Source organism: Columba livia, chromosome 22, assembly GCF_036013475.1.
Source record: "Columba livia isolate bColLiv1 breed racing homer chromosome 22, bColLiv1.pat.W.v2, whole genome shotgun sequence".
Taxonomy (NCBI): domain Eukaryota; kingdom Metazoa; phylum Chordata; class Aves; order Columbiformes; family Columbidae; genus Columba; species Columba livia.
This window is the reverse complement of record NC_088623.1, coordinates 6,200,704-6,221,677: the sequence shown is the minus strand read 5'-3', so window position 1 is coordinate 6,221,677 and position 20,974 is coordinate 6,200,704. Positions and strand designations below refer to the sequence as shown.

The 20,974-nt window shown below is 59.3% G+C and overlaps 2 protein-coding genes across 2 annotated transcripts; both read left to right on the top strand.

Moving 5' to 3' along the window:
• Positions 1 to 9,802, top strand: PRELP (proline and arginine rich end leucine rich repeat protein). The gene is made up of 3 exons (XM_005510325.3): positions 1 to 203; positions 5,701 to 6,652; positions 8,412 to 9,802. Exons 2-3 carry the CDS (start codon positions 5,716 to 5,718, stop codon positions 8,588 to 8,590), a joined length of 1,116 nt encoding a protein of 371 aa, XP_005510382.2. The 5' UTR covers positions 1 to 203; positions 5,701 to 5,715; the 3' UTR covers positions 8,591 to 9,802.
• A 2,128-nt stretch (positions 9,803 to 11,930) lies between these two features.
• On the top strand, positions 11,931 to 15,052 carry OPTC (opticin). Its single transcript, XM_021298325.2, has 6 exons — positions 11,931 to 12,441; positions 12,810 to 12,945; positions 13,868 to 14,026; positions 14,129 to 14,331; positions 14,444 to 14,539; positions 14,659 to 15,052. The coding sequence occupies exons 1-6, from the start codon at positions 12,220 to 12,222 to the stop codon at positions 14,827 to 14,829; spliced, it is 987 nt and encodes a 328-aa protein (XP_021154000.2). The 5' UTR covers positions 11,931 to 12,219; the 3' UTR covers positions 14,830 to 15,052.
• Positions 15,053 to 20,974: the final 5,922 nt, after the last annotated feature.

Below are 20,974 nucleotides of genomic sequence, written 5' to 3'. Positions count from 1 at the left end.
CGATTGTTGTCATCGCGGCTCCGGCCCAGCTCTGCCTCCCGCCCCCCGCGCCCCCCCGGCCCCGGCGCCCACGAACAAAACCCCGCGCCCGGCCCGGAGCTCGCGGTGGAGCCGAGTGGAGGAGGAGGAGGAGGAGGAGGAGGAGCCGGCCGGAGAAACTTGTCCTGGGGCTGCTGAGAGCAGGCGGAGGGAGAGGTGCACAGGTAAGCTGCGGGCAGGTGCTTTCCCCTGCTCGTGTCCCACCCAAGACGCTGCCCTGGTCCACGATGCTCCTGCCCTCTCCAGCCTCTCTCACATGCCAGCAGCATCTGCTCTTCCTTCCCCCCCCCTCGTTTTTCCTCTTCTTCAGCAGCCGGAGTCTTTGTTCCTTCCTTTATCTCTTTCTTTTTGTGAGAATTTTTCCGAGCGTGGGTCTGGAAGGGGCTGCAAAGTCACAGGAAAGTCCCGTGTGTTGCAGCTCCCGCCAGGCGCTTTCTGCCATGTTGATCGAGGACCCCCCTGTGCTCACCCCCAGGCTCTCACGCTCGCAGCCCCACGCACGCTCGGCTCGGGGGGCAGAGCTGGGGGTGCCGGGGGGTTACAGGACAGTCCCTGCCTTGGGAAGCAGCAGGGGAAGCGTGTGAGGAGGGGGGCGCTCAGAGGGGAGCAGACACCCCGGAACCGGAGCTGCTACCAGGGAGCCCCCGGGAACATCGTCCCCGTCCGTCCCTGCACGGAGCCCCGGCTCCTGCTGTCCCGCTGGCCCTGCAGACGAGCCGGGAAATGGCTGGGGGTCTGGGGCAGCTGCTGCCGTGGGAGGGGGCTGTGCACAGCCCCCCCGTTCCGGAGTGGGGAGCAGAGGGGACAGCATCGAGCTGCTTTGGGAGAGAGCAGCCGAACAGCATCTCGGTGCTGCAGGGGTGCTTTGCAGCAAGCTGCTTTTTGTCCCAAAATGTAGGCGGTAAAGCCCCCCTCTCCTGCCCAGCAGGCAGAGGCGTGCCTGGGTCACACAGACCGTTCCCGGGGATGTAACACCAATTTTGCTGCCTCCACCACGGAGATCTGAGCCAGCTCTGCTCCAGGCAGGGACCCCCTCCCTGCATCCCACCATGGGGGTCCTGTTTGGAGCCAGCTCTTTGTTTGTGCTCCAGCAGAGGCAGGAGATGGTGGGAGGAAGCAACAGGGCAGCGATGTTTGCTGAAGTCCTGGGAAAAGGGTTTGTTGCACAGAAGAAACTCATCCCGAACCTGCCCTTCCCTGGCTGAGAGTTTTAGGAAAAGCATCTACAGGGCAGAAAGTGGGAATTCATCTCCTTGGCAGCCGAACGCAAAGCATGTCGCGCACGAGGGCTTGGAAACGTTCCTGGGAGCCTGCGATGATCGCGGGCCTTCCTTATGTGGTGCATCCCGCGAGCTGCCGGAGCTGCCGCCCGGGACGCGCCCCATCCTGGGCCGGAACCGTGGGGCGTCCCTGGAACCATGGGGTGTCCCTGCTGCCCTGGGACGGGGCGAGAGGCCGAGGGTTTGCACCTGGGAAGAAATAAGAGCGCGGCTGTGGGAGGTTTTCTCTGCCCTGGGGATGAGGCAGCAGCAGCTGATAAGGCAGCAGAGCAGTTTCCCACTCTTAGGGAAAGCGGAGCCGGGGGGGTCGGAGGTGTCTGCGTGGGGTGAGCAGCGTGTGCGTGGGGGGCAGGCTTGGGGGCCAGCCTGCGGTTGCTTTGGCAACGTTTTCTCCCACGATTTGCTTTTGTCTGTGTCCAGCCAGTTCCAGCGTGTGTGGCAGAGAGGTCTGCGGGTGGGCTGAGCGTGAGCAGCCCTGGGAAGGGTCTGGACATGCAGCGAGGGAGGAGGAGGAATTGCTGACACGGGAAAGGCAGCAGAAAGGTGTTTTCTGCCAGGCCTGCCTTCCCACAGGCCCTGCTGCGGGAGGAGGCTGCTGGAGGCAGCAGTGAACGCAATACGAGGCTTTCGCAATGTGTCTGGTGACTGTGGTACCATGAGGAAACGCTCCTGGCACACGGAGGGATGCAGGAGCCGTGCGTTGCCGTTCCCGTGTCTTGCAGTCCTCAGGCTGAGCACAAAAGTGTTGCTGGAGAGCCCAGGAGTGTGTCCGAGCTGCTCTCCAGCAGGGTCTCCTGGGACACCTGTCCCCTGTGGGGACACAGCACTGTCCCCACAAGCAGGACCGAGCCCCGCGGCCGCCCTGACCGTGTCTGGCTCCAGCCCCAGCCGAGCAGCGGCTCCGCTTCTCGCTGGGAAAGTGCTGGGAAAGGGCGAGAAGAGACGGTTGTTGCATCAGGGCTCGGCTCCCCCGGGAACCCTGGGGACGCCTGGGTGACAGCATGTCTACCCTCCCTTTCCAGGACAGCCTTGCGCTGTGTTTAGCCCTTTTCCACCATTCCCAGCTCTCCAGCGCCGCTGGATAAAGAGCTCCCTGTTTTGGTTACAGCTGATCAGACCCAGACTGTTGTGGTGGTTGGACACAAGGGAAGCTGATGAGGGAGCTTTGCTGGCTCCTTTTGGTTGTTTTTAGCTTGTTCTGCTCCAACGTGCAGGTTCCCAGGCTGGGTGGGGGCATTTTCCAGCCTGGGGGCTGCAGGGATGGTGGGGATTTGGCATCCCAGTGGGAAAGCTGTGGTGGGAGCAGGCAGGGTTATGGGCAACGTGCTGGAAAGGATCCGTGGTCCAGCCAGCGGGGCTTTGCCCTCTCCTCCCAAAGCTAAAGGTTCCCTTTATCCCTCCCAGCCCCTCCAGAGGAGCGGGGGGGGCTCAGATGCATCGGTGATAAGTATCTGGAGGCAGCTGCTGCTCTCTGCTTGTCGAACTGCTGCGAGAGGGGTGGAGAGGGCAGGAAGCACCCAAGGGAGAGCATCAGGACTTCTGCCCGTGATAAATCGCCCCGTGACCTTTCCATAGCTCACTCTTGCCCCAGTGGCTGTGATTTTGCCTGCCCTTGGCAGCGGTGGTGGGGCTGGCAGTGAGCTCCGCTTGGGAGCTGTGGGATGCAGTGGAGATAAACTATTTGGAAAGCAAACACCGGTGGCATTTGGGGCTGGAATTTCCAGCTGTTGCACCGAATTTTTGTCAGTTGTAATGGGATGACTGAGGGAGCAGCTGCCTCTTGGGCTGGCATGTGTTGGGTGCCTTGTTCTTGCACCCAGCCCAGCCCGCAGCTCGGGAGGTGTCAGCGCCGTTTTTGTCCATGAATCGAGCCTTTTCTCCATCCAGGCAGCTGGTTTCCTGAATGCACTCATTGCTTCATGGTTTAACTTTGCTCCAGTTGCGCAGATTCCTTGTGGGTCCCCGGGATCTGGGCTGTCCCGTCTGGCGGGGAGGGGGAGAGAGGCCGAGGCGTTTGCAGAGCAGGGGCTGTGCCGGGGCTCTGGCCGCAGAGCAGCTGCTGCTCGTGCAGAATCGGGGTGTGGGATTTTAAAATCTGGCTTCTTGCATTCACGCCAGTAAACTCAACTGCATGAAACTGGATGGAGAACAGACTGCTGACTGTGTTCGGGCCAGGGAGAGCTGGCTTTGAACCTTCCAGCCTGTTGGAGGCAATTGTGAAGCTTGTGGTGGCCTCGGGCTTGTTGCATCCCTGTTGTGCTGGCTGCAGGGCTGTTGTGGGGACCGCTGGCTGTGAGCTGGCTTCCTGCAGGTCGCTTGGAAGCGGGTCCTGCTCTCCCCGAGCACTGGGAGCTGCAGCTTTGCAGGGGGAGGCTGGGGGACCGGCAGCGAGCAGGGTGGTGGCAGCGCTGGCTGCGATGAGCAGAGGGTCTGTGACAGTCCCCATGGGGACGTGCCAGCGGGTTGCAGGTGGTGCAGCGGATAAAAGGGGCTGCATCTGCCTCCTGAGCACTTTCCTTCTGTGCTGACAAATGCCACACGATGCTGCCGCTCTCCAGCCTGAATTTCTGGCTCGCTAACTATCTCTGCTATGTGCCGAGTCCCTAAACATCTGCAGCATCAAAGCCTCACGCGGAGGGGCTGGTGTAGGCTGTGTGGGGCCAAGGAGAGCTCAGCCGGCTTCTGAGACCAACAGGGTGACAGCCCTGCCCTGTCCCCTCCCTCCCTGTGACACTGCCTGGGGCAGCTGCTGGGTGGCCCAAGCTGAGCATCACTCGGCGGGTGGAGGGAGCTGAACGCCCGGATCGCAGCATGTACTGGCTGGAATATCGTGTCCCAGCTGCCTCCTCCCCTCTGCAATGGGCCAAACACAAATCTTGGTCCCTGGTGCTCCCCTGCACCTTGTGGGTGTTAAAAATCCAGGTCTGAGTTCTGGAGCTGAGGCAAAAATTCCATGGAAGGGTCTGGGACAAGGTGTGGGGAAGAGGCACGTGCTGGGAGGGACATGGCTGGGAAAGCAGCTGCGGGGCCAGGGACGGGACTGCACGTAGAGCAGCTCCCTGTCACGAATCTGCCCGTTCTCTGCAGCCCGCCGCTGGATCTGTGCTCTTACAACACAGAAGCACGTACGTCCCCAAAGGGGACTGAATTGCAGCACTGCCGAGCTCAATATCTGGCAGCATTCGGGACCCGTTTTTCTTCCCCCCGTTCCTCCCTTCCCCCAGCCAGATGCCAGAGCTCTGATTGAAACCAGCCGGCGTGTGAGGCTTGTAGGGTTAACCAGAGCCAGATGGGAGAGCAGGGAGACAAAAAGGAAAGTAAGAAGCTGGGTCTGGAGCGGGGAGGGGGGCGAGAACAGGATCTTTTCTTGGAGAAAGTCACTTATTGGAGCCCAGGAATGCGTGGGATCAAAGGGAGCCGGGCTAACGCAGCCCTGGGACTCCTCCGAGCCTCCTCATCTTCCTGCCCGTCTCATCTCTCTCAGTTCTCTTTCCCACCCGGGCTCCTCCATCTGCCTCGCCGCGCATCCAGCTCGGCTCTGTTCCTGCCGGGGTGACAAGCGCTGCCGGGAAAAGGCTGGCGAGCACCCCGGGGTGTCTGCCCGCCGCTCCAGCTGGCCCGGGGAGCGGCGGAGCATCCAAAGCGCCTTCTGCACGGGGCTTTCTAGGGAGCTCATCTGCACCAAGCTGCACCCGCCAGCCTCCAGGGCTGCAGAGCCACCAGCAACAGCCTTGCAGCCAGCCCAGCGCCCTGCGGTGGGACCGGAGGTGACAGATCACTGATTGGGGCAGCGCAGGGAGCTGTACAGCCAAACACCTTTGGTATTGCCCGTGCATAATCTTGCAAATGCCCTTTTTATCGCACAGCCTTGAAAATGGGCTGTCCTGCATTAGAGCCTTGTCCCTGGAGCACAGGACCATCCATCTTTGCTGCCTTGCTAACTGCTGCTGGCCTCCAGATACTGTTGCTCAGCCAATTTCCTACTGCATTATTGATTTTTTTGGCTCAAGTGCAAAATTAAACCTAATCTATCAAGGCCCCTGAAGAGGCAATCCATCCTTCGGGGAGAGTGTTGGGACTCCCGGGGGGTCCAGGCTCCGTGAGGGGATGCTGGGGGTGATGTGTGGGGAAAAAACCCAAACCAAATTAAAAAACTCCAGCCCCCCAGTGGCATAAAGCTGAGCCGGAGACCGGGGGTCTCGGTGACTCGTGCTCTAGAGAGGGGTTGCATTTAAAGATGATTTCCAAGAGGAAGGAGGGAAAATAGCAGGTTGGGGTAAATTGCTGCCTGTCGGAGGCTGCAGTGATGGGAGACGGGGGGGATGATGTGGTACCTAAATCAGGTGCTCCCTGAGCCACCTCTTCTTGTCACCTCCCTCAGGGAAACATCTGGACCATGAAGGTGGCCTTCGGCTTGCTTCTCCCGCTTGTTCTTGTGCTGGTCTCGGAGGTGAGCGGGCAGCGGAGGAAACCCCCCCGGAAACCCACCCGCCCGCCTCCCGAGTTCGTCGAGCCCGTCGAGCCCACGGAGCTGCCCCCGCCGCTGCCGCCGGGCCCCCCCTCCGTCTTCCCTGACTGCCCCCGGGAATGCTACTGTCCCCCGGACTTCCCCTCTGCCCTCTACTGTGACAGCCGCAACCTGCGGAAGGTCCCCATCATCCCACCACGCATCCACTACCTCTACCTGCAGAACAACTTCATCGACGACCTCCCGGAGGAGTCCTTCAGGAACGCCACGGGGCTCAAATGGGTCAACCTCGACAACAACCGGATCCGGAAGGTGGACAGGCGGGTCCTGGAGAAGCTGGAAAACCTCATCTTCCTCTACATGGAGAAGAACCAGCTCAAGGAGGTGCCCGCCTTCCTGCCGCCCAACCTGGAGCAGCTGCGGCTGAGCAGGAACCAGATCTCCAAGATCCCTGCTGGGGTCTTCAACAAGCTGGAGAACCTGGTGCTCTTGGACCTGCACCACAACAAGCTGAGCGACGGGGTCTTCAACAAAAACACCTTCAAGGGACTCAAGAACCTCATGCAACTCAACCTCGCCCACAACATCCTGAGGAAAATGCCCCCTGGGGTGCCCAGTGCCATCCACCAGCTCTTCCTGGACAGGAACAACATTGAAGACATCCCCAGTGACTACTTCAAGGAGTTCCCCAACCTGGCGTTCATCCGGCTCAACTACAACCAGATCTCGGACAAGGGGCTGCCCAAGGACTCCTTCAACCTCACCAACTTGCTGGTCTTGCACCTGGCCCACAACAAGCTCACCAACGTGCCTTTCATCAGCCCCAAGCTGGAGCACCTCTACCTGAACAACAACTCCATCGAGAGTGAGTCCTGCTGGCCGCCCTGGGGGAGCGGGCGGGCCTGGGGATGGCGGTTTGTTGAAAAATGGCGTTTTTCACCCAGGGGGATGTGACCTCTTCAAAGGGGGTTGCAGTGGTGAGATGAACTGGGGCAATTTGTAGCTGAACAAGGACCTGAGGGGGCTGGATTTGCATGTGGGAAAGGTTTAGAATTAGGATTAGGATGACATCTGAGGGGCTGAATTTCCCCTGGTGTTGGGCTTTTCTTGTTCCTCGCCATGGGCAGCTCTTCAGGGCCACCTGCCATCTAAATAGTTACTTCCCCAGCAGGGCTCAGAAATAGGGATATTTTAGAAAGGAGAGTCTGTGCACATATTTTAAGAACAGATGCCAAACACGCAGTCAAGATGGTTCGAAATAACCCGGCTCAGCTCTCAAGCTGAGCCTCGCGGAACAGGGAGAACAAGGCTGGGATGGAGGTTGCCTTGGCAAAGCAACCGGGGCCGGTTCACACCGTTCCAGGCAAAGCGCTGCGGTTTCTTGGGAGAGGTGAAATGTGTAAACATCGCTGGTGCGTTCGAGAAGAAGACAGAGACCCATTGCTGGTCACCCCAGGGGTTTCTGCTGATAGAGCTCAGCAACCTGCTGTCCTTGCTGTCTGCGGGGGAGCAAGAACGTGGTGCTGCTGCCAGAAACCCTCCCTGTGTGCTGGGACAAACGGGCTGGGATCTGCTCTTTCTGGCTGGGGGTGTGTGGGGGCTGCAGGACCCCCAGGGCATCACTCACCTGTGGAGACACCACCAGGCTGGACACTGGTCCCCACGAGCGGTGGGACACAAGCACTTCTGCACCGCCATGTTCATTGTGCAGGGATGGTGTGAGGCTTTTTATGCAAGAGAGGGGTTGTAAAATCAGCGGCTCCTGCCCAGACACGGCTCTGAGCGTGAGCCAGGGTGGAACAGCAGGAAACTGCTCTGTGCAGGCAAGTACCCACGGTTTTGTGAGATGTGATGCCAGGGAGAGGGACAAAACCCTCACAAAACCTCATCCCTTCTCTCAGGGGCTCAGTTCCCGGGGAGTGACGATGCAGTGATGAATTTCTGGTTCAAATGCCGGTTAATCTGCATTTTATTTAAACAACATGGAACTGGAGGCACAGTGGACCTTGTAGTGAAGGTGGTGCCTGCTGCCGGTGTCACACACCGGCACCCAGGTCCTGCTGGGGCTTTCCATGGAGAGATGCTGCCTGACCACGCACACCATGTCCCAGCTTTTCCTTTTGCCCGTTTCACCCAGCTTTTATAAGGTTTCAGTCCCTTGAGTTGGGTAACAACATAAGAATTGCCAGGTTTATTTTCCATACTGCAGGCCCTGGGGTGAGGAGGAACATGTGGAAATCCAGAAGCGAGCAAGGAGCGAGTTATTGACGTTATCTCCAGTGTAGCGGAGCTGGAGCATGTTTCCTTGGTGGTTTTATTTTTTTGAAGGCTTAGGGCTGGCTCGGCAGGTTTCATGTTTGAAATAATCCCTTTTCTCTCTCGAATGACACTGCATCCCCCCTGCGCTGCGGCTGAACGCGACCTACTTCATTTCTGAACAACAGCGAGATTTTCCTCTCACTGGGGCTGCTCTGTCTTCTGGGAGAGGCTGGGGATTCTCCCCCTCGGGAGCAAAGCGGCCCCATTTTGGGGTTCAACAGGCAGGGAGGGGGGGCTCTGGCATCTCTCCATCCCTCTCTACTTGCTTTTTCCTCTAACCCGCATCCCGCCTTTCCTCCCTGCAGAAATCAACGGGACGCAGATCTGCCCCACCTCGCTGATGTCCATCCAGGATTTCTCGCCGTCGGACCTGGACAGCGTGCCCCGGCTGCGGTACCTGCGGCTGGACGGGAACCTCCTCAAGCCCCCCATCCCCTTGGACCTCATGATGTGTTTCCGCCTCCTGCAGTCCGTGGTTTTCTAGCCCTGCCCAGCAGCACAGCTCTCCCAGGACTTGGCTTTGCACAGAGACTCGGCCCCTGACATGTGGGACCCTCTTTGCCCCTTCTCCCCCTGCTCACACCCATCTCCATCCCCCTCTCGTGTTCCCTCTTCCCTCCTCTGCAGCGGCTGTGGACATGGGTGGCATGTGCATCCTTAGGGACGGCTGTCTGCAGGACAGCACCGTGTCACAGCAGCCATCCCGGGTCGCAGCAGTTCTGTCCCCGTGTCCACGTGTCCCTGTGTCCCTGCCCTCACCCTGGCCAGCCCCGGAGCTGGCTGTCTCTCCCCTTCCACCTGGCAGAGTTTCAGGAGGTTGGATTTGGCTGTAGCCAAACACACCTCTGGATGGAGCTGAGCAGGGGGCCCAGGTCATTGCTCTGGGTGCCTGCACCCGGGGACCCCACAATGTCCCTGGGCAAGAGTCTCCCGTGACAAGGTGGAGCAGGGATGCTCTGGGGTGCCGGGCGATGGCCACCCGTGGGGGGCAGGGTGATGCCGGGGAGCAGGAGCCGTGCGGGAGGGGGCTGGCGCTGGCCAGCGGGACCTGGCCAGAGCCACGGCCCATGGCCCCTCGTCCCCCTTTTCACATGTATTGCTTCCCTCTCTGATAGCCGTACCTGCATATATAGGGTGTCTGGGTTTAGGGGGCAGTATTAGCTTTTTTCCTTCCTGATCCTCAGGATTTAGATTTAAGGCCAAGCATTAGAGGGGGAAAAAAATCCAATTGAAATAAGCACTAAAGCAACAAACCAAAGAAATCAGCCATTACCTCCTTTGTGTTCATCCTCCAAAACTGACCCTTCTCTGGGACGGGCACAGACAGACACCGTGTCCCGCTCCCGGGAACGGGACGGGGATGTTCCCTGCAGCCTGGGGACACATCAGCGAGCCGCACGCTCCCACCTTCCCAGTGCTGGAAGATTCATTAAACCCCATGCTAATTCAGGCTTGTGTTTTAATGATAAAAGTCTCTTCTCCAAATCTTCATTCAGCGGGCTTTGTTGGGTTTGTCAGGTTTTGACCTTAAACCCGGAGACCCTATGTATATATTTATATATAGTATGTATATATACTGGTAGACTGTACAGATATATCTAGAGACATATGTAGTTCTCGACTGATTTCAATTTAATGGTATTTTCACTCCTACTCTCCGCAGCAGTGGAAATAAAATGATTCACAAGGGACCCGGCGCCATGGTCGGACCTGCCTCTCTCTGATCCCTCCTCATCTTCCTCGCCGCGTGGGAGCTGCCGCTTCATTCGGGACCAGGTTTCCTCCATTGGGACCAGCCTTCCCAGCAGCGGGAGCTCTATGGGGTGACCCCCGGGGTCCCCGTGGCAGTAGACTGGGGGCTCGGGGGGTTTGGGGTGTGCTGCTGGAAGCGATGCTGGGCTGGGATCGTAGGTGTGACTGCAGCACGGCGGTGGGCAGCTTTATGGAGCTCCTGCCTGTCTTAACGAGCACCTCTGCTAATTAGGAGAGCCCGACTTTGGCTGGAGCTCCCAGGGCCGTGGCTGATGGGTGTTGTCCCCGCTGCAAGCTGGCTGGGAAAAGCCGATGTGTGTTGGGGCAGGTTGCATAAACTCAGGCTGAGCTGTCCCCACGTCACCTTTGTGGTTCCAGAGACGCTGGACAAACGTCCCCAGGGTGAGTTTGTCCCCACGGTGGCAGAGGGCGCTCCAGGGCGTGTGCAGGGGCAGATGGGGGATGTGTCTCTCCCAGCCATGGTGACGAGCCCGGATCCCGAGGGCTGTGGTTGTGCGGGACGCGCGTGTTTTCACACGAGCAGAGCGGGTGTAGGCAGCCGCTTCTCCTGCCCATCGCCGCAGCTTCGAAAGCCTCCTCTTGCTGCTGCTCCCCCCGTGAATCACGAGTGGCGAGGGAGGACGGCCGTGGGCGCGGGTGTGAACGCATGGGCTGCAGCGGGGGCTGCACGCTGCCAGGGGGATGGCGTGTGTGTGTGCAGGGCAGGCACAGGCAGCGAGCTGCCCTGGAGAAGAAAACCTGTGTATTTGGTGAGGGGACGTGAATCATGCCCTCCTGGGGGTGCGTTCACGCGCTGCCCCCCCGGGGAAGTCAGCCCTGTCTCCCGGGGGAGCCGAGCGTTTGCAAAAGCAGGGGCGGCTCACGGCTTCTCGCCGCAAACACGTGTTGGTGTGGGGAGCCCCCCCTTGCCGTGTGTGTTGTGGGGCTGCTGGGGTGGGCGTCAAAGGGGCTCCTCAGCACAGTGGGTGCTGGGAGGGGGCCCTGGGCTCTCTGGGAGCAGCAGTTTGGAGCAGGATGAGTTACTGCTCCAATCAAGCCCCCTTGCAGCTGGTGACCCCCCCACCTCATGTGTGGGTGCCTGAGCAGGGACCTCTCCCTTCTGGGAGGGGTTGCACCCATTGGGTGATGCCATGCACGCAGGTGTGTGCTGCTGCTGCCCCTGGGGACAAGGGACAAAGTGGGCACTGGGATGGACAACAGCTATTTCGCTAGGGCAGCAAACCCGCAGCCCCGGGGACCCCTCCAGCCCCAGCCCAGCCCAGGCTTTTGCTTTGCAGCAGTTTCCCCCATGCTGGGCTGCCAGGCAGGAGCTGCCCCCGGTCACCCCCCAGGGTGGAGCAGAAGGTGCCATCCGAAGGCCAGGTCCCCTCCAGCCACGCTAGACCAAAGTCCCCTGTCGCCAGGGCGAGGGGGACTTGGCAGCTGACCCTGGGCAAAGGGGCAGAGGCAGCGGGTCAGCTGTAATGTCCCCCCGAGCTGCCACATCGCCTCCATCACGGTGGCTGCCAAGCTGCCTAATGAGGGGCTTAACGAAGATTAGCGGTGACCCTTTGCTCTGCTCCGTGCTGAGCAGGGCTGGGGCCGCCCCCGCGGGGGAGACACGGGGGCAAGTGGTCTGTGGGTGCACGGGGGGCTGTCCGGGTGTCCCCACCTCCCAGCGAGCCCCAGCAGATGGGTGCGGCATCTCGGGTGGGTGAGCGCGTGGGCTCCGATCTGAGTGCGGGAGAGAAGAACGTTTTCACGGCAGTGGGCGGCTGCGTGTGCGTGGGGCTGCTGTGCACACCCTGTCCCCACCCGCAGGACACAGCCCTGGCAATGACATCCCCCGAAATGAGCCATGCATGGGGGCTATCAAGCAGCCCCCCTGCCCCAGACCATGTGGTTGCACACAGGGGAGATGGGGGACATCTCCCACCCTTAGGGGACCAGCGCTGTGCCCCCTGGAACCTGCACCAGCTGCCCCTCCCCAAACCACCTCCGTATTTTCAAAGAACGCTGCAGAGCGGGGCTGAGCCCCGCAGGAGGTGACGAGGGGACAGGCTGGGGAGCGCGGGCAGCCCGGCGACGGGGCCCCTCCTGCACAACCGTCCAGCCGAGCGTGAAATGGGATGAAAAGAAAAGGGACGGTGTAACGTTCCCAGGGCCAGGGGCGGAGGATGTTTGTCCCCCAGGGTGGCCGCAGTCCCCACCACGGCTGCAGAGCGGGACGTGCCAGTCCTGCCTTCCCGTCCCTCTTTGCTGATTTGCAGTCATTTCAGGGCACCTGGCCCCATCCTGACTTGCATTTCTAGCCCTGGTCACCAGCGCTGTCCTCGGAGCGGTGACCCCAGCGGGTGCAGGATGTGGGCCCTGGCCTGGCTGGGCATCGCCAGCCTGTGTCTGGGGACAGCCTGGGCTGTCCCAGCCAAGGAGAGGAGGAAGGCAGAGAAGCCAAAAGCTCATCTTGCACTCTATGAAAACCTGGACCTGGACAACTATGACCTGACATTGGACAACTACGGTGAGATCCTTGACCTGAGCAACTATGAGGAGCTCTATGACTACGGGGACCTTGCTCCAAAGGTGAGGGGGACGCAGGAGAGCACCTGGGGCAGGTCTTCCCTGGGTGCATCCTGAGAAAGGGGCTCGGTCCAAGGGACGGATGGGGCACAGCTGGAGAACCAGCCTTTGCACCAGCCTACGAGCCTTGGTGGCTCTTCTACCGCTCTTGCTGGTGGCAGGAAACGCTTTACCCGACCCCAACATCCACCTTGTCCCCTGCCAGAGCATCGCTGCGGGCAGTGGGACGTGAGGCTCCCGCATCCCTCCGGGCAAACAGGGACGGGGTTCTGAAACCCTGAGCTAGGGGAGCTCTCCAAGGAGGTTCTGGCTTTCCAGTAGCCCCTGGCCAGTGCCACCCGTCCTGGAGCACTCCCTGGCTGTGTTTGCAGATTGAGGTCGGCACCCTGGCTCCTCGCCCCAAGGACCCCGCGGCTCCCCCAGACCTGAGCACCACGGCTGAAACCCCGAAGCTGCAGCTTCTGAGCACGGCCGGCCCTGTGCCCCCAGCTCCCATCCCTGTGCAGGGTGAGTGCTGACCCCCAGGGGTGCAGCCGGCGTGATTTGGTTCCCACGGGATGCAGCCACATGTCCCTGGGAGTGACAGGGCTGGTGCCCTGGGGAAAAGGGAGCGAATCCCTTTACCACCAGCAGACAGCAGCAATTTGCTCTGCCAGGGGTGCCGGGGGTGCGTCTTATCACCCAGCAGGCAGGAGGGCTGCAGCGAGACGTTTCTGGGAAACAGAGCTCCAGCAAAGCAGCAACATTTTAATGAGCAGAGGCATTGCGACAGTCGGACAGAGTAGCAATTAGATTAGTGACAATTAAAATCCTGTAGCGAGGGATAAATATCTTTATTCATTTTCTGTCACTCTGGACTGGGACAAATTAAGTAGGAGGCAAAGGGAAATTGTTGCTTTGCTGCTTTGAACTCCCCACTAATGGATGCCGAGTCTCGCGGGCGTTGGGACAGAGGAAAGGGAGCCCGTGGGTGGGGGACACGGCTTCACCCCTCCTGCCGCCCCCGCCTGCCTCGCTGGGACCCTCACGCAGCCCAGACAGATGTTTTGCTTGATGCACAGCTGTTTCCTTTTGTTTCCTTTCTTTCTGTGGATAAAAACAAGGGGGCCAAGCAAGCCCTGGGTGTAAGGCCGCTGTGCTTGGCAGCTTTACATCTCTCCCTCTCCCACTGGAGGGATTTGGCCCTGAGCAGCCTCATTTATTAGCAGCTTTTTTGGCTGGGAGCTCCTTGCCGAGGTGCCCTGGGCTGTTTGGCTGAGGGAGGTGCTGGGGCTGTGACAGCCCCGGGTGCGGGGGACACTGTGTACCCGCGGTGCGTGCAGGGGTGGGCACGTCCATATCCCTGTGCTCTGGGGTGCTGTGCAACGACGGGGCAGCCGTGTTGTGCCATGCCGTGCCATGCCATGCCAAGGGCTGCCTCTGCCCCCAGCCCTGCCCAGCTGCCAGCTCTGCCTGTGCATCGGCACCTCCGTCTACTGCGACGACGCCGACCTGGAGCACATCCCACCGCTGCCACCAGAGACCACCTACCTCTACGCCCGCTTCAACCGCATCGGCACCATCCAGGCCAGCGATTTCACGGGGTTGAGTACGTTGGGGCGAGGGAAGGGCCAGGCTTTGCATTGGGGCACAGGGGGGATAAACGGTTCTGCGTGGATCCCTGCTCATCTCCTCCTTCCTCTCCCGCCAGAGAAGCTGAAGCGAATAGACCTGAGCAGCAATTCCATCACCCGGGCAGACGCAGACGCCTTCCGCCTGCTGCCCAGCCTGCAGGAGCTCATCCTGCCCGAGAACAGGCTGACGGCGCTGCCCGAGCTGCCCCGCAGCATCGTCCGGCTGGACGCCCGTCTCAACAGCATCCCCAGCACTGGGCTCCGGCCTGACGCTTTCCGGGTGGGTGCTGGGGCTGCCGGCTGGTTTTGGCCAAAACCTGACATGCCGAGTAGGGACAGGGATGGTGCAGAGGGCCAGAGCAGGAAGGTTCATCTCTCCCCTCTTCCTGCAGGACCTGAAGCAGCTGCAGTTTCTCCATCTGTCTGATAACCAGCTGGATTATATCCCAGCACCCCTGCCCGAGAGCCTGCGCTCCCTGCACCTCCAGGTGAGATGAGCCTGGACCCAGGTTTGTCTGTACCTGAGTCTAGCGGAGCCATCACCACCTCCTCCGTTTCCTCCTCCCCAGACCTTTGAATCTGATTTTGCCTTTCCCTCCCTGGGCAGAACAACAACATCCAGACCATGCACAAGGACACGTTCTGCGACAGCCAGGACCACAGCCAGGTGCGCAGGGCACTGGAGGATATCCGCCTGGACGGCAACCCCATCAACCTCAGCCTCTTCCCCAACGCCTATTTCTGCCTCCCCCGCCTGCCCACTGGCCGCTTCTCCTGAGCCCCGTGGCCCCAGTGCTGGGAAACAAGGGTGAGCATTCCCAGACCCACCGTACCCCCACCCAGACCCCCTTGGATCCTGCTGCCCCACGGAAAACATGGGGTTAAGGCAGATGCCTTTAACCCTGGTGTGAGCTGAGCCGCTGTGCAGGCATGAGCTCAGTTCTGGGGCAAACGGAGCAGGGAATGGGCAGCTCTAATAAAATCAAGACTTTAAAAATGCATTCAGTGTCTCGTTCTCAACACCGAGAGCAGTGGAAAGCCCTCGCTCAGCCCCGGCATCTCCTTTGTGAACTGTGCTGGTTTGCAGAGACATAGATTTCCCTGTGTCCCACTTGTCCTTCAGTTCCCTCCCGGGGCCGTGGGCAGACCCCTCGTGTCTGCTTTTGGGGTTCCCTGGCCAGGGACCTGCATTGCTGCAGAGAGGTGATGCTTTGGCCACATCAGGTTCGACCTGCATGGTCCAGCTGTCCCCAGGACCATCAGGTGGGTCCATGTGGCTCTGGAGGAGGGTGGCACACCCAGATGTGAGCTGTGGCCACAGCTGGGCTGTCCCTGTGTGCTCCCGATGAGGATGCAATGGGAAACCTCAGCACAGGGCAAGCAGGGTTCTCCATCACCTCACCACAGCCCTGCAGCCCCATGGTCCCTGCTCCAGGGGACCCTGACCCCACTGGGAGCTGTGCTGGTGCCAGCTGGGGTCTCCAGCACGAGGGACGGCGTCCCTGGGTTCGGGCTGCTCCAGCTGCAGAGAACAGCTGGAGCATCACTGGAACCTTTGAGCCAAACGCAGGAAAGAGTCACTCAGAAAGAGTTAAAATATCTTGAACCATCCCAGCTTTCAACAGCCGAAAAGAGCTGCCCAGTGGTGAGATATTTTAAATATAATGTATTCATCCTCTATATTTTTATACACATGTAACGAACACACATACCGTGAGAGGCATGACACATCCCTGGAGAATCCAAAAGCCTAAACTGAAACCACTGAGCTCAGCCCACATCCTCCAGCCCTGGGGAGGCAAAATAAGGCGGCTGGAGAAAACCTTGCAAGAAAATCCAGCTTTTCATCCATGGGCACACTGCAGATGCTGCTGGATGCTCCCGCCGGCCATTCTGCCCTGCTGGCACGGCATGGGCACCAAGCATGTGTATGTGCACCAGTGATCCCCTTGCCTTTCATTTCTGTGCAAAACCAATTCTGGTATGGATTATATTCATCTGAAAGCCAGGGCCCTTGGCAAATGGGAATTTGGAGCCATTCCAGCCTTTCCTTTCAGGCTAGATCTAAACCACCAGCATTTATTATGGTGTCATGTCACCCTTGAAACAGCTGCATCTATCTATCTGTCTGTCTGTCTGTCTATCTATCTATCTATCTATCTGTCTGTCTATCCCTCTGTCTCCCCTCCTTCCCCATCCACCCTTCCCACACCTTCCCACTGTTCTTCCCCCGATCTCACCAGCTCCAAGGGATGAGCGCTGCTGTGAGCCAGGCTCAGCTCCAGCAGGATGGTGTTGGCCAGTGTTCCCAGCAGCGAGCCCCGGTCCTTCGCGTTCATCCCACTAGATGGCAAGGCAGAGTGTTCAGAAATGCCTGACCTCAACTCAGGGCTGCAAACTCCCTCTCTGCTCTTTTCCTCCCTTCTGGGGTGGTTTTAGCATCCCGGGTGGTTTCAGCGTGGCCACAGGTGGGGAGCAGTGCAGGTGCAGGTGGTTGGCAGAGGAGGATTAAAAGGAGCTGCAGAGAGGAAGCAGAGTTCACTGTGCGTGGGAGAAGAGCGAGGTAGGTGCAGGGATGTGTTTGGGGGTCAGGGGCTGCTGGCTTTGCTGAAACCAAACTTTTCTAAGAGGGTTGGGGTGACTCTGGGGGGTTTTGCTGGAGACCTGTGATTCAGCAGCACTGTCCTGTCTGGGTTCTCCTGGCACACCCAGGGAGGAGACAGTGGGGCAGCAGGCCTTTGCCTTCCCTAAAGCTTTGGGAGGGGGCTGCTGGAGTTCAGCCCCGCTGTTCTGGTGGTGCTGTTACTGTAATAACCGTGCTCCCATGTTCTTGTTGCTGCTGGCGGGGGGAAGAAGCCATCACCCATCTTTGCAGCACATGCAGGGAACAGCAGCCCCCTCCTGGCTCTCGGAGCCTCCCTGGGGCTGCAGGTGGCTGTGGGTGTTCGTGGGGCTCTAACCTGGGCACACGGGCTGGGCAGAGGGCTCGTGTCCTGCCTGTCCCGCTCCTTCCCTCCTCCCTTGCCCAGGGAGCATCTCCCCATAGTCCCTGCAGCTCTGCTCCCGCCGTCTGTGCCGCTCAAGGTCACCTTCCTCGCCAGGCTGGATTTTCACATATTGATTGCTTGGCGCTCGCAACCACTGTCTCGGTGAGCTCCCGATCTCACGCCAGCTCAGCATCTTGCTGCTCTCTGGGAGAAACGTCTCCATATGGGCCCCCCCTCTTCCATCCCGCCCTCTCCCCCCACACTCTCCTCCCTGCCCCGGCTGAGCATCATTAACCAGCACCAAAACAGAGACGGCAAAGTCTGCAAAGCCCAGAGAGCTGCAGCCTCCCTGCCTCTCCATCTCCTGGGGAGCGTGACACGAGCACACTCCATCCCTTGGCTGGATTTCAGAGGAGCTGGGACAGCGTGTGGCATCCTTGCTGCTGTGCCTGTTTGTGAGCTCCCTCCATCCTCTGCTGCTCAGCTTTGCCCCCACAGGTCCTTGTCCCCAGTGGGAAATGAGCTTGTCTCCCATCACTGTGACCAAAAAATGAGCTTCTCTCCCATCCCTGTGCCCATCTCTCTTCCTGCTCTCTGCTCCTCACCCAGTTTTCTTTGCTCTCCTCCCACTGGCAGGACCGGGAGCTCCCTGTGCCATTCTGGGCTGTGTCCCTTGGCCACCACCTGGGGACAGAGACACCTTTTCTGCCCCTTTGCGGCCTCAGGGCCAGGGCAGCACAGACAGCTCACTGCAGGGCTGGGGTCGGCTCAGGAGCAGAGTGGTGGTGACCAGGTTTAGGGATGTGAAGCAGGAATCTGAGGACGAGGATGGAGCCTTTGAGCCCACCTGAAACACAGACAAGCTGGGAAGAGGCCGCAGAGATAACACGGGTCTCCCTGTCCGGGACAGTGGCCGTGTCCATGCCAGTCCTGTGTCCCACCTGTGCCCGGCACAGGCAATCCATGGATTTATTGGCCAAGTACAAAATCCATGGCAGGGTGGAAAATGACCACTGAACTGTGGATGCTGACAAGCTCTTGGCCTTCTCCAGACTAGAAATCACCCTTAAATGCTGCTGGGGAGGAAGCGTGGTGGCCCAGCTCGCTCAGCGAGCGCGGCACGGATGATAGCAGCTTTATTTATAGTGCTTAACTGGCTGTTGGCTCAAGACACCAATTTGTGCTTCGTGTGCGATGGTTCCGGGCGGCTGTTTGTGCAGCTCATGGCTGGGGCGCAGGACTGTGCCCGGGGTCAATCCGTCCCACCCCGTCCCCAACCCAGGTCACCAGCAGGGGACCAGGCTCCCCCAGATCGACCAGAAGCTCATTTTCCTGCTTATATTTATACAACATCTCATCTGGAGAATTCCTGATTGGTGTCTTAGTGTCTGAAAGGTCGTATTAATACAGCTCTAACACTAAAGGGATAATTAATAGCGGCCACACCAGGATGGTTTTGTTGCTGCTCGGTTTCCAGATCTGCTCTTTTTTTTGGAAGGACCCCGGTGCGGGGATTCATTAGATGGGAGCTGCACGGGCTCTGGAGATGAAAGTGCTGTTCATGGATGATCGCTGGGGTGCAGACAGCTGCCCAGGCCCCTCCAGGGAAACTCGACAATGGAAGCAGAGGAGGGGAAAAAAAAATGCTGCTTGGGCTTTTCCTCTCCCTGTTTTCCACTTCACCACTGGAAAAAGGAGGAGGAAAAACACAGCGAAAGGAAGATAAAGAAAACAAACATATTCTTTCCCTCCTCACATCACCTTCCCTGTACATTGTGGATGTTTAGTATAAAAATAACCTGTAGAAAACCAGCCCCGTCCCTGCAGCCCGGGCTGGGGTCCCTGCAGCGCCCCGGGGTGTCCTGTCTCCTCCTCCCCCCACAGCCAGCGGGACTCCTTGCCATGAGATGCCACCGAGGCACAGTTATTATTAGCAACGTTGCGTTAGGTCTTGTCAGCAGGAGCCCTGACGCCTGGGAAGGCTCCGCCACGGGAGGCACGTGTCCCCCACCCGCTTAACCCAGTTCCTGTGGGGGGAAGAGCTCGGGGGGGACTGGCTGGGGTGGGGGTGCAGGGGGGATGCTGAGGAGGGGGAGTCTCTGCTGGAAGCACCTTGCCCAGGGACATGCGGGTGCTCTGGAGGATGCTCGAGCCTGTGTCATGTCCTCGCTCCTCCTAGGGGGTGAAAGCTGCTTGGTGTCTCCCCAAAATGGGGATGTTTTCACCCCAATGCTGCTCCCAGCATCCTCTCCCATCTCTCTGACCGGCAAGAAATGATGAAATGGAGAAAAACACCGGTAAGTACAGGTCTGCGATGCTGCCAGCCAGGAGATCCCAGGGCTGCTGGGACCAGGACCAGTGTCCTGCTGGGCACGCGGATTCATTCAGCTCAGTGCTTCTCCACTCCTGGCTTTAGATTTATGTATTTATTTTAATTGCCCTAAAGCCAAACTCTTTCAAGCACAAATCAGGTGGGCACACGTTGGTTCAGGGGTGATGTGCCCAAGGAAGAGCTTGGTGTGGCAGCAGCCAGCGCGTTGGTCCGTGTGGCCCCGGGCGGGAGGAGAGCTGAGCTGGGCATTCCTGATTGATCGTCACTTTTAAAATAACCAGCCTGGATCTTCCATTTCTGTAGGATGCAGAAAACCTGGAGAGGGGGAAGAGAGAAACAGCTTTGAGAGAGCGAGTGCAAGTATTGCTAATTTATGATCAGAGAAATACATGGTTGCGTTTGAAGACTGCAGGGAAAGGACCTGGTGTTCAGCTGATGATAAATCTGTTTTATCGGGGGGTTGTGAAAAGGCTTCCCCACAGGGCAAATTGTGGAAATGCAGAACATAATTACCCCAAATTCTTATTTGAGTAATTATTTCTACCTACCTGTTATTCCCCCAGAGCTTTCAGCTGGCTGGAGAGGTTTTGCTCTGTGTTTAAGAGCCAAAGCCATTGTGCAGCACCGCTGGGCTCTCCAACAGGCTGGGCCAGCCCTGCCTGCGGGAGGCACCTGCCTGCGAGGGTTTGGGGCTCGCTGCTGTCTCCCCGCTCCCAGAACTGCCCTTTCTCCCCCTTTTTCTGCAGCTGCTGGGTAGGGGCTGTCAGATATCGCTTTCTGCAACCACATTTGCACCCAGGCAGCAAGGAGGCAGGTGGACCAAGGACCTACGGGGAGAGCCCCTGTGTGTGGCCAGGACATTGATATTTTCCTCCCCCGTGTCCATCCCTGGGGTGGATGACACATGGATGGAGGGACACTGGCTGCCGGGGACATCCGTCCCCCCAGGCTCGGTGCTGTGGTGATGAGGTAATGGAGGGTTTTGCTGCAGTGGGCCGTGGACAGCTTTTCTAAGCATCGGCTCCTAATGCTTCCCTGAATAGCCAGGCGGGCTCTCGGGCGCATTAGGAATCGATGCACATCGCAAATGGATTGCCTGTGCTCTCTCCGGCTGTCTCTGTATTTGCCCCCTCCTCAGCATGTCCAGGGACCAGCTCTGTCCCCACATTGTCACCCAGATGATGGGGGGACACCAGGGATGATTCCCCCTGTTCAGGGCTGCAGCAGACAGCTCCATCCCCACCCTGGTCCCACCAGGATGGACCATCACCTCCGGGTGAAGCTGCGCCCCCTTACTGTCTCCCCGGGGACTTGTAGCCCCTCATCATCTCTGGGGACTTGCAGCAGACAGGGACAGCGGATGGAGCGGGTGACAAGCGTCTGCTCGGGCCAGCCAAGCGGAGAGGATAAACGATGACCCTGGTGAGCGCAGGGATGGGCTCTGCATCTCAAGTGGCTCCCTGGGACATGCCAGACGGTCCCTCCCGTGGGGACCCGGGACCTGTCACCTTCCAGAGCTGGGGGGGAGGAAGGAACGGTGTGATGGCACCGCGAGTTCGGCTGCAGAAGGTAGAAGCATTTGGGAAAGGGGTTGCTCTGCCTTG